Raw genomic sequence first — 16,187 nt, 5'->3', positions numbered from 1 at the left:
TACTTATTAGCCTGTCATATTTTCTCATGGAGGAATATTAATAATTTGATTGTCTTTTTTTTTTTAGAACTTTTTTTTTAATTGGCGTTTAACATGCATTCATGAAAGTGGACAAATCTTAGGTACATAGTCAATGAATTTTTGAAGCTAAATATACCTGGGGTTGGGGTTACTTTGGTGACCCCCAATGAACCACACCTCCTGGTATTCACACCCTTGAATCCCACATTGATTCTGGGCTTGGCCATGAGGTGTGAGAAGAAACCTGATAAGCGTTTGTACATGGGGGCTTGTCCTCTCAGAACACTCACTCCTGGAAGGCTCTTTTGGAAGCCAGCTATCCTGCTATGAGAAGCCTAACACGCTAGGCACAGGAAGAGGCCAACTGAAGGAGAACCGAGGACTCAGCCATCACCTCTAGCTGATCTCCCAGCCAAAAGTCGGCACCAACTTGCCAGCCATGTAAGTGAGCCATCTTGGAAGTGGACCTGCAGAACTAGTTACACTATTTATTCTGAGCCCTACCGAGATCTCAGAATCATGAGCAAATAAATGATTGCATTGTTTTATGCCTCTTATGTTTAAGAATGATTTGTTTTGTAGTAATAAAAAAGAAAAAAAAAATTTTTTTTTTTTTTTTTGTAGTAATAGATAACCAAAAAGAAATCAAACAATGCATTGCATTGGGCAAATCTGCTGTAAAAGACATCTTTGAAGTGTTAAAATGCAAAGATGTCACCTTGAAGACTAAGGCACCCATGACCAAGCCATGGTGTTTTCAGTCACCTCATGTGCACATGAAAGCTGAACAATGAATAAGGAAGATTGAAGAAGAATCGATGCCTTTGAATTATGGTCATAGCGAAGAATATTGAATATACCACAGACTGCCAAAAGAACGAACAAATCTGTCTTGGAAGAAGTGCAGCCAGAATGCTCCTTAGAAGCAAGGATGACGAGATTACATCTCCCATATTTTGAACATATTATCAAGAGGGATCAGTCCCTGGAGAAGGACATCATGCTTGGTAAAGTAGAGCGTCAGTGAAAAAGAGGAAGACCATCAACAAGATGGATTGACATAGTGGCTGCAAGAATGGGCTCAAGCATAACAATGATTGTGAGGATGGTGCAGGACCAGGCAGCGTTTCATTCTGTTGTACACAGGGTAGCTATGAGTTCAAACCGACTCGACGGCACCTAACAACAACAATAATAGATAACCAAAACAGAAATAGCATTCTCTTTTGTTTTTTAATTGCTGTGTAACAAACCACCCTAAGCCTTAGGAGCTTAAACAACAGCCATTTTGTTTGCTTATGATTTTTCAGTCTTGGCCAGGCTCAGCTGAGTGGTTCTTCTGCTGGTCTTGCTGGTGGTCATTTATATGTCTGCATTCTGCTTGCATGTTAGCAGGGGGCTATATATATTCATCTGAGATGTCTGGACTTCCATCTCTGTCCATGTAGTCTTGGAGCATCTTCTTTGTGTGGCGTCTCTACATGGTCTTTCCAGCAGGATAGTTGGATTTCCTACATGGAGGTTCAGGGTTCCTGTGCTAGTTATCAATTTATTGCCTCTCAGCGGCAAATTCATCTTTTTTGCCTGCTCTGAAAACACTGAACTGTGCCCTTTAATTATTTTTCCTTTGCTAGCTCTCATGAGTTTTATCAGTAGAGGGCACTGGAAAGGCACTGCAAGAGGAAAAGGTTTTGCCTGTTGGTTCTGGTATAGTACTCATTTTCCAGGCTCCTGCAGTGCACAGTGGCCAGCAGCTCTTGCCCTATCTGTCGCAGTGGTTCTCAGTTAGCTACAGCCATGCCTTCCCCAACCAGGTCTGGATCTGTCCTGCGGGGTTGGCCTCTTTCTTGAGTACTCTATCTCAGCCCTGCATATGGTGGCTGTTTTTATATTCTTTAGAGTTCTGCTATTATTATATTCTTAAAGTTCTCTTTTACTAACCATTCATTTGTTACTTTTATAGTTAGCATTTCTTTATATTAAACTTCTGTGTTCAAATTATTGTGCAAGTTATTCCTCCTGATGGAACTCAGACTGATAAATCTCCCAAGAGTGCAAATATGAAAGTTGTCAGGCATCTTGAGACTTGGTCCTGAAACTAGCACTGCATCACTTTTGCTGTATTCTCTTGTTTAAGTGAGTCATGGAACTGGCCCTAAAACCTATTAGAGGGGACTACACAAAGGAATGAATACCAAGAAGTATGGTTCACTGGGGGCCACCAAAGTAACATTATCACAATACATGTGCAGCTACCACCGATATCTAGATGTAGAACATTAGCAGCATTCTAGGAGCCTCCTTCATGCCTCATATCATTCAAAACCTACCCCACTAAAGGTAAGTACTGGTCTGACTTCTAGCACCATGGATTAATTTTGCCTGGTTTTAAATTTCATATAAATGGAATCATATAGTATGTGCTCTTTGGATCTTTGGAACAACATTATGTCTGTGAGATTTTTTTCATGCCCGCGTATAGCAGGAGTTTATTTTTCATTGCTTTATCTATCTATCTATATATATATTTTTTATCTATAGCAGTGGTTCTTAAAGTGTGGCCCCTAAACCAGCAGCATTTGTATCACCTGGGAACTTGTTAGAAAGGCAAATTCTTGAGCCCTGCCCCAGACTTACTGAATCAGAAACTCTGAGGGTGGAGCCCAGCAATCTGTATTTTGATAAGCCTTTCAGATGATTCTGATGCATGCTAAAGTTTGAGAACCACTGCTCTGTAGTATCCCATTGTATGAATAAGTCACCATATATCCATTCTGCTGTTGACAGATATATGGATTTGTTTAGAATTTTTGCCTATTATGAATAAAGATGTCAGGAATATGATTATAAATGTCATTTGATGCATGTGCACCCATTTCTGTTGAGTATATGCCTAACTGTGGTATTGCTACGTCATATCCAGCTTTAGTAGATACTGTCAAACATTTTTCCAAAGTAGTTGTAACAATGTATACCCCTATCAGCAGTGGGAGTTCCAGTTGCTCCATATCTTCATCAACACTTGATATTCTTATTCTTTTTAATTTTAGCCATTCTGTGGGTATGTAGTGGTATCTCATTGTGATTTGAACATAATTCTCAGTTGATTAATGATGTTGTATATATTTTTATACACTCATTAGTCTTTTAGATATCTTGCTTTGTAAAGTTCCTATTCAAATCTTTTGCACCCCTCCCCCTTTTTATTAATTGGGTTACCTTTTTCCATCCCTTTATTGTTTATAGTAGTTCTTTGTGTATTCTGGATATGAGTCTTTTGTTAGATGTATACATTGCAAACATCTTCTTTCACTCTGTGACTTGCCTTTTCACTCTCTTAATGGTGTGTTTTGGACCAAAATTCTTTTTTTCTTTTTTATTGTTCTTTAGATGAAGGTTTACAGAGCAAATTAGTTTCTCATAAAACAATTAATACACATATTGTTTTGTGACATTGGTTGCCAACCCCACGACATGTCAACACCCTCGCCTTCTCGACCTTGGGTTCCCCATTACCAGCTTTCCTGTCCCCCATTGCCTACTTGTCCCTACCCCTGAGCTGGTGTGCCCATTTAGTCTTGTTTTATGGGCCTGTTTAATCTTTGGCTGAAGGGTGCACCTCAGGATGACTTCAGTACTGAGTTAAAAGGGTGTCTGGGAAAAATACTTTTGGGGTTTCTCTAGTCTCTGTCAGACCAGTAAGTCTGGTCTTTTTCTGTGAGTTAGAATTTTGTTCTACATTTTTCTCCAGCTCTGTCCAGGACCCTCTATTGTGATCCCTGTCAGAAGAGTCTGTGGTGGTAGCTGGGCACCATCTAGTTGTGCTGGACTCAGCCTGGTGGAGGCTGTGGTAGTTGTGGTCTGTTAATCCTCTGGACAAATCTTTCCCTTGTGTCTTTGGTTTTGTCCATTCTTCCTTGCTCCAGATGGGGTGGGACCAGTGAAGTATCTTAGATGGCTGCTCACAAGCTTTTAAGACCCCAGATGCTACTCACCAAAGTAGGATGTAGAACATTTTCTTTATAAACTATATTATGTTATTTGAGCTAGATGCTACCTGAGACCATGGTCCCCAGCCCTCAGTCCAGTAATTCAGCCCTTCAAGGAGTTTGGATGTGTCTGTGGAGCTTTCGTGCCATGCCTTGGTGAACAGAAATTCTTAATTAAGTGTTACGTTTAATAATCTTTTCCTTTATGTTTAGCATATTTTATGTTCTTTGTAAGAAATTTTGTTTATCCAAAGGTCATAAAAGTATTTTCCTATGTTATCTTCAGAAAGCTCTTTTATATTGAGGCTTCTAATCTGTGAATATGGTATCATAAGTGTTTGTTTATGTTCTAATTATTCATAAAATCATTAGTTTCTAATCTTGTTTTGTAGTTTTCTGTGAGAGGTTATATACATCTTTTGTTAGATTTATTTCTGGATATTTGGTATTTTTGATGCTATTGAGAATGGTATTCTATTTTACTGTTTTCTGATTGCTTGTTGCTAGTGTATATAACTAAAATTGATTTTTTACATTGACCCTGTATTCAGCAATTTTGATAAATTTGCTCAATTCTAATAATTCATAGTTTTGTTTTTAACATATGTAGCCATGTCATCTCCTTCTAATACCTTTTATATCTTCTTTACTGCTTAATTGTGTTGGTAAGGACCTCTAGTTAAATGTTGAATAGAAGTGGTAATAAAAACATCCTTTTCTTTTCTCATTCCCAGTCTTAGAGAACATTCAATATTTTACCATCTATTCCTAGTTTTTAGCATGAGCGGGTATTGAATTTTTTTAAGTTTTTATGCATCTATTGAGATGAACATGTGACTTTTCTCCTTTATTATGCCACTGTGGTGAATTATACTGATTGGTTTTTCAAATGTTAAATCAATATTGCATTCCTGAAATAAACCTAATTTAGTGATGATTATTTGTCTTTTTTATGTATTGCTAGATTTGGTTCCTTAATATTTTGTTTTTTTGTTATTATGCTTATGAGAGAAATAGGCTTACAACATTTCTTCCATGTTGTGCCTGTCAAGTTTTGGTATCAAGGTTATGCACTGGTATTCTGTATGGGTCCTTTGCCCCATACAGAGCCAGAAGCCAAATAAATAATTATATATGAATGGAGCATGAAGACCTGCTGAGTGAAATAAGTCAAACACAAAAGGACAAATATTGTATGACCTCACTTATATAAAAAGATAAGAAAAGGCAAATGTATAAAGACCAAGGTTTATTAGTGGTTGCCAGGTGCAAGAGGGAAGGGGGAAAGAGGAAGTTATTACTTATGGAATACTGAGTTTCAGTTTACAGTGATGAAAAAATCACATTGATTAAGAATAGGGTTGCACAATCTATTAGTGTAGGTGCTGTCAGTAAGTTGTGTTACCTGTAAAAAGTTAAATTGGCAAAAGTTGTGTGATAGACATATTTACAATGACCAAAAAAAAAAAAAAAAAAAAAAGAGTAGGTGCTGAGGCTGCTTAGGTACAACCAAATACCTCATGGAATTTGGTTCATGGATTATCACAGTTTATTGGCCTAATAACATGTTTAGTACTTCTCTTGTACTTCCTAATTCATTGCATAGTGCCTGGAGTCTTAAAAGCTTGCAAGTGGCCATCCAAGGCATAATAATTGGTCTCTATTTGTCTAGAACAAGAGGAAGAAGGAGAGTTAGGACTAGGAAGAAGAAATGAAATGTGTGACTAATTGCCTCCATGATTAGCTGCCTCCTTTACCGTGAGACCAGAACTGGATGGTGCCCAGCTACCATTACTGAAAATTTTGATCAAAGATTCCATAGAAGAATCATGATCAAAAGGATGAAAATGCAGAATAGAATTTCAAATTCTCATGGACTCCACAGACTGGAGCTATTGCCCTGAGATAATCTTTAGACCTTAAACCAAAAATATCCCTTGAAGTTTTCTTAAAACCAAACAATGGCTTAGCTTTACTAGTAAAAAATGTCTGCCTTGACCATTATGTTCTTTTAAGAACTATCTATATGGGATCAAATTGACAACAGCAACTCTAAAGGTTAGATAGGAACCTTAGGGGACAGTGTGTTTATGTTAATGAGAGAGGAACAGCTCAGAGAAGGAAGGTGAGAATGGTTGCACAACTCGAAGAATGTAGTCAGTGTATGAATTGTACATGTAGAAACTGTTGAATTGGTGTTTGTTTTGCTGTATAAATTCTCAACAACAATAACAAACTTTTAAAAAGTTAATTGTAATCCCCCAGGGCCCAGACCAAACCCCCCTGCTGTCACATTGATTCTAACTCACAGCAACCCTATAGAATAGAGTAGAACTGCCCCATAGGGTTTCCAAGGCTATAAATCTTTACAGAAGCAGACTGCCACATCTTTCTCCTGCGGAGTGGCTGGTGGGTTCAGACTGCCAACCTTTGGTTGGTAGCCAAGTGCTCTAGCCACTGCACACCAGGGCTCTTTATCCCTAGGGCAACCACTAAGAAAATAAATTCTGAAAATATAGTAAAAGAAAAGACAAAGAAAGTAAAATGGTACACTAGAAAATAACTATTAACACAAAAGAAGACAGTAATGGAGGAATAAAGGAGCAACAACAACAACAAAAAATAAGACTTATAGAAAACAAACAGCAAATAGCATGTGTAATTCTAATTTATCAGTAATTACATTAAGTATAAATGGATTAAACACTCCAATTAAAATGCACAGATTGACAGAATGGAGAAAATACATGGTCCAACTATATGCTATTTACAAGAGACACATTTGAGATTCAAAGACACAAATAAGTTGAAAGCAAAAGGATGTAAAAAGGTAGACCATGCAAGCAGTAACTAAAACAGAGCTGATGTAACTGTACTTATATCAGTCAAAATAAACATTAAGACAAAAATTGTTATACTGAGAAAGAGAATGTTTTATGATAAGAGTAAATCCCTCAAGAAGACATAACAATTATAAATATATGTGTACCTAACAACATAGCCCCAAAATACATGAAACAAAAATAGAAAGAATAAAAAAAAAACCTTGAAAATTAGAGTAAGATGAGAATAAAGGTGGGAAAGGAAAGCACATAGTTTTTCAAGGAAAAAAGTCCACTAAAGGATTATTGTGGGTGGGCCTAACCTCACCTTGTTTACAGTTCTTGGTGGGTGGAGAGCCAAGTAGGCTAAAGACAGAGTGTGCCTGTGGGCTTACCTCTAGACAGTGATCTTTTTCATCAATGGCCTGGCCTGTAATGGTGAGTGGGAGGGAGTTCCTTAAGAGAATAAAATCTGGAAAGCTTCCTGACTTTGCAAGTCCCAGGCACATTCTATAGACTCTATCCATGTTCCTTTAAAAATGTACCGAGAACAAAATTTAGTAAGTACTACAATGCAGAATATACTAGGGCTATCACAAATATGGAAACCCTGGTGGTGTAGTGGTTAAGTGCTATGAGTGCTAACCAAAAGGTCAGCAGTTCAAATCCACCAGGTGCTCCTTGGAAACTCTATGGTGCAGTTCTATTTTCTAACACTTATTTGACTTTTCAGAATGTTAAGTTTGTTTTTCACTATTGACAGCCATCTCTCACTTTCTGTTCTTTTGAAGTCAGTACCTCTGTGCTGCCATTAAACCATGTTTTCCTATTCTGAATTTGGGGAATAGTTTCTGGAATCAAATACAGGTCCTTACATTTATTATCTTGTCTATGATTCATCTTATGCCTCCAGCTTGTACAGAAAGTTTTGGAAACCAATTCTCTCATGTGGCATATTGGTTCTCCTTTCTGGTTTAATACTGCCTACCAAAGAGTGTTCTTTCATCTGGCAACAAAAGCAGAGAGACCCATCCCTCTTAAGAGGCCTTTATCCGGAGACAGAAATAGTTTTATCCTAAGAAAGGCTGCATGTTGGCTGATATTTTTTCTTTCTTTTATGCCCTTATTTTTTAAGTAGTAGATACTAATGAAATTACCAAAATTATTTCTGAGTATTTGAGAAGACAAATGTCAGGCATTCACCTCATATCTATCAAATTCCTAATATGTGCTGTTTTACCTAAGTAGGTACTTTCATATTCATTTTATTGTTGAATCCCTGTGATAACTAGGTAGATAAAGAATTATAATCATTTTGTTTTATCAGAAATTCAAGCCCAGAAGGCTGGCGAATTCTCTAGAATCTCACGTCTGATTCATTGCTGTAGCTCAAACTTGTGTCTCCTAAGCCCAAGTCCAGTACTTTTCCCACTGTGCCATACCTGTCAATTAGTGCTACACAGCTATACTCAAATGTTTTGTCTGGATTGAGTTCTTCATCAATTTACAACCTGTAATAAAGAGTCTGGTTTCTTTTTGTTGTTGTTGTTTGACTGCTGATAGCTTTTAAGCCTCACCTCCCTCTTCCTTTTCCACCCCCACATCTGGGCAATCTGCTAAGAAAGCCCAGGTGCTCCTTCCTTTGGCACTTGCAGGATGTTCAGGCCACACAAAACTCTGCCCATGTGTGGGAACCCTCCTCCTGACCACCATAAAAACCCTAAACAAGTCTCCTTTTCTTGGCCTCTCAAGCCATCTTTGGACCAGCTTAGAAAGTCTGCCGTGTTCTCCCCAGAAAGCCTCACTATGTGAGTAATAAACCTTTTCATACCCTCTTGGCATGTGTATGCTGTCACTGTTTGCCATATCCAAACCATATTTTGGGTAGGAGTTCCATCCTGTCTTTGCAGGGTGGCCAAAGCACACCCTGACTCATTAGCTGTATTTTATTGCTATATTATGTTTTTGCAATAAAGTGTTGTCAGTATGCTTCATCAAGCAAACTTACCTTATGTATAATGTAACTTGTATTGCAGTTTGCTTTAAAAAGGAAAACAAATTTCCTTTGTGACCTTGGATAGAACAACAGATATTCCATTTAAGGCTATCATACTATTATAGATGGAAAAAAAAAAAGTTTAAGTTTTCATTGACTCATAAAGGCAAGTATTTAACAGTTACAGAGGGAAAAATAAAATTAAAGAGTGCAAACATAATAAGTGTATTATATGATATCTTCCTAGAACTATGATAGATGTTTCTTTTTATATCAGGTATGATCAGTAAAGAAGCCTTGGTGGCACAGTGGTTAAAGAGCTCAGCTGCTAACCGAAAGGTTGGCAGTTCAAACCTACTAGCAGTTCCTCGGGAAAAAGATTTGACAGTTGGCTTCTGTAAGGATTTACAGCCTTAGAAATCCTTTGGGACAGTTCTGCTTTGTCCTGTGGGGTTGCTATGAGTTGGAATCGACTCAGTGGCAGTGGTTTTGGGGTTTATGATCAGTAAAAATCACCCATTTTAGGTCTTCAAGTCTACAAAGTTTTTGTTTGTTTGTTTGTTTTAAGCTCCCCGCTCCCCCCTCCTCCCAGCCCTGGTACCACTAATCTTTTGTCTGGATGGATTTACACATTCTAGATATTTTATATAAGTAGGATCATACAATATTTGGCCTTTTGTGTCTGGCTTATTTCACTTGACAGTGTTTGCAAAGTTCATCCATGTGGCAGCGTGTATCAACTGCATTTCTCTTTATAGACGAATAGTAAATGCTCCATTGTATGTATATTCCACACTTCGTTAATTCATTCGTCTGTTGATGGGATTTGGATTGTTTCCACCTTTTGATTATAGTGAATAATGCTGCAACAAACATTGGCGTACATGTGTCTGTCTGATTCATTGCTTTCAGTTCTTTTGGGTATATAGCTAGGAGTGGAACTGCTGTGTCGTATGGTAGTTCTAAGAAACTGCCACATTATTTTCCACAGCCACTGCACCATTTTACGTTCTCACCAGCAATGCACAAGAGTTCTGGCTACAGCTATGGCTGTGAATAATAAACTGTCCTTCCCCTCTACCTAGGAGTCCTGTGTCCTCTGCCGGTATCTATGAAGTTGTGGCAGGCTAAACTCTTTAGCGTGCACATAGGGCAAAATCTCAGACTTTACGGTTTTTGATATATTTATGTTGGGCTTACTTATAGACAGCATATAGTTGTGTCTTTCTTTGTTATTCAATTCATGATCATTGGTATGTTTGAGCTCATACTTAAGAGCTCGTTAAAATTTTAGTGGATTTTTTTTCTAACCAGGGTATATGGCAGCTACCTCCTTCTCCCATGCCCTGCCAAAAGTGGGAGAATTTGTGTGCCCATCTCTCCTTGAAGGGGCTTATCTTTCTCTGGAATTTTGTTTTCTAAGGTTGCCCTACAACCTCAGCTCTTTGACAGGCTCAAGAAAAGTTTCAATTTTGCTAGATTATCCAGAGCTTTTCTTGTTTCTATGGTGGGAGCAATGTTTTGTTCTGTTTTGCTTTGTTTTACTTTACAGCTTACTGCATACTAAGAAGTGTAAAACTTTGCAAGAATTTGATTCAGAAGAAAGAAATGAAGTTCTGCCTCTCTCTCGTACTAACTGTCCCTCCTTGCTAATTCACTGTTTTTTCACTTATAAAGTTGGAATAATAGTGAGAATAGATTTGTCAATGGAGCAGAGAGCTGTTTGGGGGTTTAAATCATGCCTGTGAAAGCACTTGTAAACAAGAGACTGCTGTAGAATAATGATCATCACTTTCTAAGATGCCTTTTTCTCTTTTCAGAAGCCATCTTCCAGATACGGAAATAAGTCCAAGAGAGACCTGTCGCAAAAGAGCCGCTGAAAATGCAGAGATTGAACCAAGAAATAAGCATAATAGGAATTAGTGTGGGCTTTTGCTGACTTCCAATGCAGTGATTGAAATATGGTACTTTTTGTTGCCATATAGATTTCATGATTTAAAATACCTAAAAGAAGATGTTAAATTCTAAATATTATGGTTAACTGACTTTCATTCTTTCTTTGTTGCCTTTCCAGAAATTTTTTTTTTCTTTAACAAAACGCCTTCTCTTGGTCAGTTACCTCCTACCTCTAAAATATCTCCCCCTGAAAATATTCACGTCCACATGTTCACCCACTTTGCAAATTTGATGGCCTCTTTGGTAAAGGGGTTTTGTTTTATTTGTTTTCAAATTTAAGAATGTCTTTAAGAATGTTTTTCTCTTCCGTGGAGAAACCAACTTCAAAACAGGATTGTTTTCAACCTCTCTACCACAAGGAGCAGCGGAGGAGTTAAACACTTCTATATTTTTGGAAAGGTTGAATGTCATAATGCAAACCCTTGGTGTGTGTAAGCACCCAGTTATATGATTGTTGTTGCCCAAGTTTAATGTAGTAGCTGGTCAGACATGTGTTTACACATTACTTGGGTAGGTTGTCAACATTGTAATTTAAAGAAGTCATAAACAGCAACTTTGAAACATTGAGCATATTCTTCTGAAATAGTACTTAGAAATTATTACTATTAGGTTTTTTTGGCACTTGGATAGATAGAATGTTTTATTACTTTGCACCCTAGCTATTAAACAAAAAGTATGCAATAAATGGATTTTTTAAGTGAATAGACTCTATATCACTTTAAAATAATGTCTTTGAAACAATATTCTGTGAATAGTTGAATATATGCTACATATCATTGGAAGGGGTTGGTCAGAAATTGTTATCTGTCTACAGTATGTCCAGGAGGGTCCATTTCCTTCCAGAGTTCATAATGCCTCTCTCGCATTTCAGAGCCAGCCCTCCCTGCCCCCAACCCAAACACCTCAGCTTTCCAGTAACATGACAGCAGATGCCGACAGTGTTAAGAGAACACAGTTATGAATGTGCCAGGCACATTCATGACTTCCTCTTTCCAAAGAGTGTCTCCATTGACTCTGGCTTTTCATTATGCTTTGGGATTTGTAGATAACGTGTAGTCTCATTGAGGCTGAGGGTTCAGTGTTTTCACACTTAAATGGTCATTTGTTTTCTTTAAGAGTTTTCTGAGCTTTAAATGGTTCCATAAGAATTTGTCATAGTCATTTCGTCTACTAAAAATCATGAGTGATGCATTAAGGAGACTAAAAGCAGCACCACTCACTGAATCCATCAAAGGATCTGATGTGAGGTAAGTGAGCAATATCAAACGAAGTAGGGTTTAACGTTGATGTGGTATTTGCGTCACTGAGTTGCCAGAAATTATCCTAAAATGAAGCTGCTTGTCTCATTAAAAATTACACAGTCTGCTGTAAATTAAACTGGAAGTAATCACCACTTTAACTATAGCAAAAGTAATTTGCAAGGGGACATTTGGCAATGTGTGGAGACATTTTTAGCTGCCGCCACTGGACAGGGGGAGGCAGGCATTGTTCCTGTATCAGCAGGTAGAGGCCAGGGTTGTTGCTGAATACACTGCAATGCATAGAGCAGCCTTCACAACAAACAACTATCCAGCCCAAAATGTCAGGCTGTCAAAGTTGAAAAATCCGCGGTCTAAAAGAACTCACAAGTCTACTCGAAAAATAGACCTAAAGGGCATTTATTGAGCAATTGCTCTGTGCTAAGCTCTGTATGAAGATCAAAGAGTACAGCCTTCAGTGTGGATTACACCTCAACATAAAGAAAACAAAAATGCTCACAACTGAACCAATACGCAATATCATGATAAACAGAGAAAAGATTGAAGTTGTCGATGATACCATTTTACTTGGATTCACAATCAATGCCCATGGAGGCAGCAGTCAAGAAATCAAATGATGTAGTGCATTGGGCAAATCTACTGCAAAAGACCCCTTTAAAGTGTTAAAAAGCAAAGATGTCACTTTGAGGAGTGACGTGCACTTGACCCAAAACCAAAAAACCAAATCCTTTGCCGACCAGTCAATTCCAACTCATAGTGACCCAATAGGACAGAGTAAAACTGCCCCATAGGGTTTCCAAGGAGCACCTGGTGGATTCGAACTGCCAGCCTTTTGGTTAGCAGCCGTAGCTTGCCACAGCTCCTAACCACTGTGCCACCAAGGGTCCTGATCCAGGCTATGGTATTTTCAATCACCTCATAGGCATGCGAAAGCTGAACAATGCATAAGGAAGACCGAAGAAGAACTGATGACTTTGAATTATGATGTTGGAGAAGAATACTGAATATGCCACAAACTGCCAGAAGAACCAACAAATTTGTCTTGGAAGAAGTATAGCCAGAATGTTCCTTAGAAGCGAGAATGGTGAGACTTTGTCTTAAGTACTTTGGACGTGTTGTCAGGAGGGACCAGTCCCTGGAGAAGGACATCATCATGCCTGGTAAAGCAGAGGGTAAGCAAAAAAGAGGAAGACCCTCAGTGAGATGGACTGAAACAGTGACTGCAGCAGTGGGTTCAAACATAGCAATGATTGTGAGGATAGTACAGGACTGGGCAATGTTTCATTCTTTTGTACCTAGTGCTTTGAGTCAGAACCAACTCGATGACACGTAACAACAACAAGCTCTATATGTTCGGTTGCTGGTGGTGCAAATAGTTTTCACTTAGCTACCAACCAAAAGGTTGGCGGTTTGAACCCACCCAGTAGTGCACAGAAGAAAGGCCTGGTGATCTACTGTTGTAAAGATTATAGCCAAGACAACCCTATGGAGCTCTGTAACACCTGGAGTCACCATGAGCCAGAATCGACTCATCCACAACAAGTTTGGTTTTGGTTTTGAAGCTCTGTACGAGAGCACTTAGCATGCATTTAATATTCATACACTGAAAAAGAGTTATTTTTAATCTCCATTTGAGGTGTATGTTAGACCCAGGATTGAAATCCATATGCTTCTGATTCTAAAATTCACCTTTTAGTGAAAATGCAATGTTCAACAACCTTATAGTCGTTCACTGGTTATTAATTCTCTTTTTCTCCTCACTCATCGGGGATATAAGAACCCTCAGCAATTACACCCCTCACAATGGCAGTGATTCTTACTGTTGGGGTAGGTTCAGGTGCGTAATTTAGAAAAGGACATCCAGATGGTTCTGTCAGGTTACCCTTTCCTCCTCTAAATCCTTCTCTCTTTTTCCTACCCTCATTGAGAATCACTGGCCTAGTTGAAGAAATAATTCCTACACACAAGACAACGTGAGTCCTAAAGGGCAGTCAGTATACCTTTAAAGACTACATTGTGCTAAAGATTCACGTGTCTTGATGGGGATAGACCAAAGAGTAAGAAAAGGCTTTGTAGAGGTGTTTTTTTTTTTTTTTTTTTTTTCTGTGTGGCCTTTGACCCTGTAGAATGCAAAGCAGACAACTGTACCTACTACTACACTAATGTAGTTACTGTGGTTGAACACTAAACGGGGCTCTGAGATTCCCTTGAACTACGGAAAAGGCAGAAACAATAGATTACAAAATTCTTATCATCTGATAAAACGGCAATTTTTCAAATGAGACATACTTTCTCCTGTTATGTATTTTTTATTCTGAAAGTAATTATGAACTTTGAAAGAAAAAGTCATCACAACCATTAAGTTCATTACCATTTTGATGCTCTTCCTTGGCTTTAGTCTTTGTGTTTCAGATGTCCTTAGGAATAACCATCTTGAGGCTATAAACGGATCACACTAACGTGAACTCCTCCACCGGAACTGGCTCTGTATTCCCCACCTACACTTAGGCCTTATGGGGGTATTTCTCCAGCCCCCTCCTTGGATATTTCTGGGTATCCCCAGGCCTCGGACTGTTCATGTCCACGCCTGAATGTGTTGCTGCTCTCTGACCAGGCTCACCAGTGCTGTCACGTGCCCTGCTGCTGGTCCTGGGAGAATCCTGTCCTGCCTAGGATGCCATCTCGCAGTGCATCCCAAAGAGGCCAGCCTTCAAAGTGCTAGAGAGTGGAGAGAAGGAGTGTGCTGTCTCATTAGGGGGAGAGCAGCTAGGAGTATATAGCAACATGTATATAAGGTTTTGTATGAGAGACTGACTTGATTTGTAAACTTTCACTTAAAGCACAATAAAAATTTTTAAAAAAGAAACATATTGGAGCTTTTCGGTGGGAATTTCATAATAAGTGCAAAAGCTTTCTTATGGCCACTTCTGCTAACTATTAGAGCTGAGCGTCCAAAATTGAAGAGGATTGAGGGCAGACTTCTATAGAGTTATAAGCAAACGAAAACCAAAAGCACTTTTCCTCTTCTGACTTGGTATTTTTATTTAGGATCTCTACAGGGAATGGCAAGGATGTCCTTTTATACTATTTTACTCCCAGGCTTTGGACGGTAGCTGGATACATTCTCCGGCAACGTTCTGTTGCTGTTAGTGTTCTTACACTGGCCAAGAAGGACCCAGATGCTTTGGGTGCCACATGAATAGGTGGCAAGACTGACATCCGATTGTGAACATTTTTCACTTGAATGGAGGGCCAGGCGGGCCCAGGAATACCAGCAGGCAAGGAGGTTTTTTTGTCCCAGTGTTACAGTTTTGAAACTACACAAGTGACCATGGAAACTCCAGAATCCCACATGGCATGGTTTATTTCAGTTTGGATTAAGTAAGAACTGCATCACAATCTTAAAAGAATTTTATCATTCCTTTAGCGTGGCATCTGATTTTGAGAAGCCCTGACTTTTCCATGTTTTCACTACAAAATGTACCTCTAGGTAACCTCAAATTCATTGTTGCCTTCAGCTGTATAATATTAACTATTTGAATTCTGAAGAGTATCTGCTGAAAATGTATTTATTTTGTCAGATTTAATAATAAATTTCTGAAACCATGACATCTACATAGAGCAATTTATTTCATATTTTCAGTACATGGTATTCAGTTATTTAAAAGGTAAAAGACTTAAAGGAGATAGGGCTAAGACAGAGCCTGTAATAACATAACATAGCCTGATCTCTGATCTGTCATGCAACTGTTCTTATTCATCTTGTCAGCTTTATAGAAATATGGGCTTTATAGAGGCAAATTTTTACATAGATCTATTTCAAGGTCATACAGTTTGGACCGTTGCTGATTTCTATCCACAAGGGGAAAATATGTGAATAATTCTTTCTAAAAGTCATACCCTGTTCAGGGCTGGGTTCCCCACCCCCACCTCCCCTGAAAAGTAAAAGAATATAACAGTGACAGATCCCTGGTGGCACAGTGGTTAAGCATTCAGCTGCCAACTAAACAGTCAGCAGTTCGAATCCACCAGCCACTCCTTGGAAACACGATGGGGCAGTTCTACGCTGTCCCATATGGTCACTTTGAGTCAGAACCGACTAGATGTCAATGTGTTAGGTTTAGCTTTTTTGGTTTGGGCTGTG

General features: G+C 38.7%; 1 protein-coding gene across 2 annotated transcripts in view; it reads left to right on the top strand.

Moving 5' to 3' along the window:
- The window catches only part of RAD18 (RAD18 E3 ubiquitin protein ligase), a 138,197-nt gene extending 122,584 nt beyond the window's left edge, over window positions 1-15,613 (top strand). For both annotated transcript variants that reach the window (XM_049863440.1, XM_049863439.1), the window contains one exon: window positions 10,649-15,613. In XM_049863440.1, the coding sequence (XP_049719397.1) occupies window positions 10,649-10,751 (103 nt within the window). In that variant the 3' untranslated portion in view covers window positions 10,752-15,613. The remainder of the gene's footprint in view (window positions 1-10,648) is intronic.
- The last annotated feature ends 574 nt before the right edge of the window (window positions 15,614-16,187 follow it).

The sequence above is a fragment of the Elephas maximus genome, chromosome 20 (genome assembly GCF_024166365.1).
Source record: "Elephas maximus indicus isolate mEleMax1 chromosome 20, mEleMax1 primary haplotype, whole genome shotgun sequence".
Classification (NCBI taxonomy): Eukaryota; Metazoa; Chordata; class Mammalia; order Proboscidea; family Elephantidae; genus Elephas; species Elephas maximus.
This window is presented reverse-complemented; position numbering and strand designations above follow the sequence as displayed.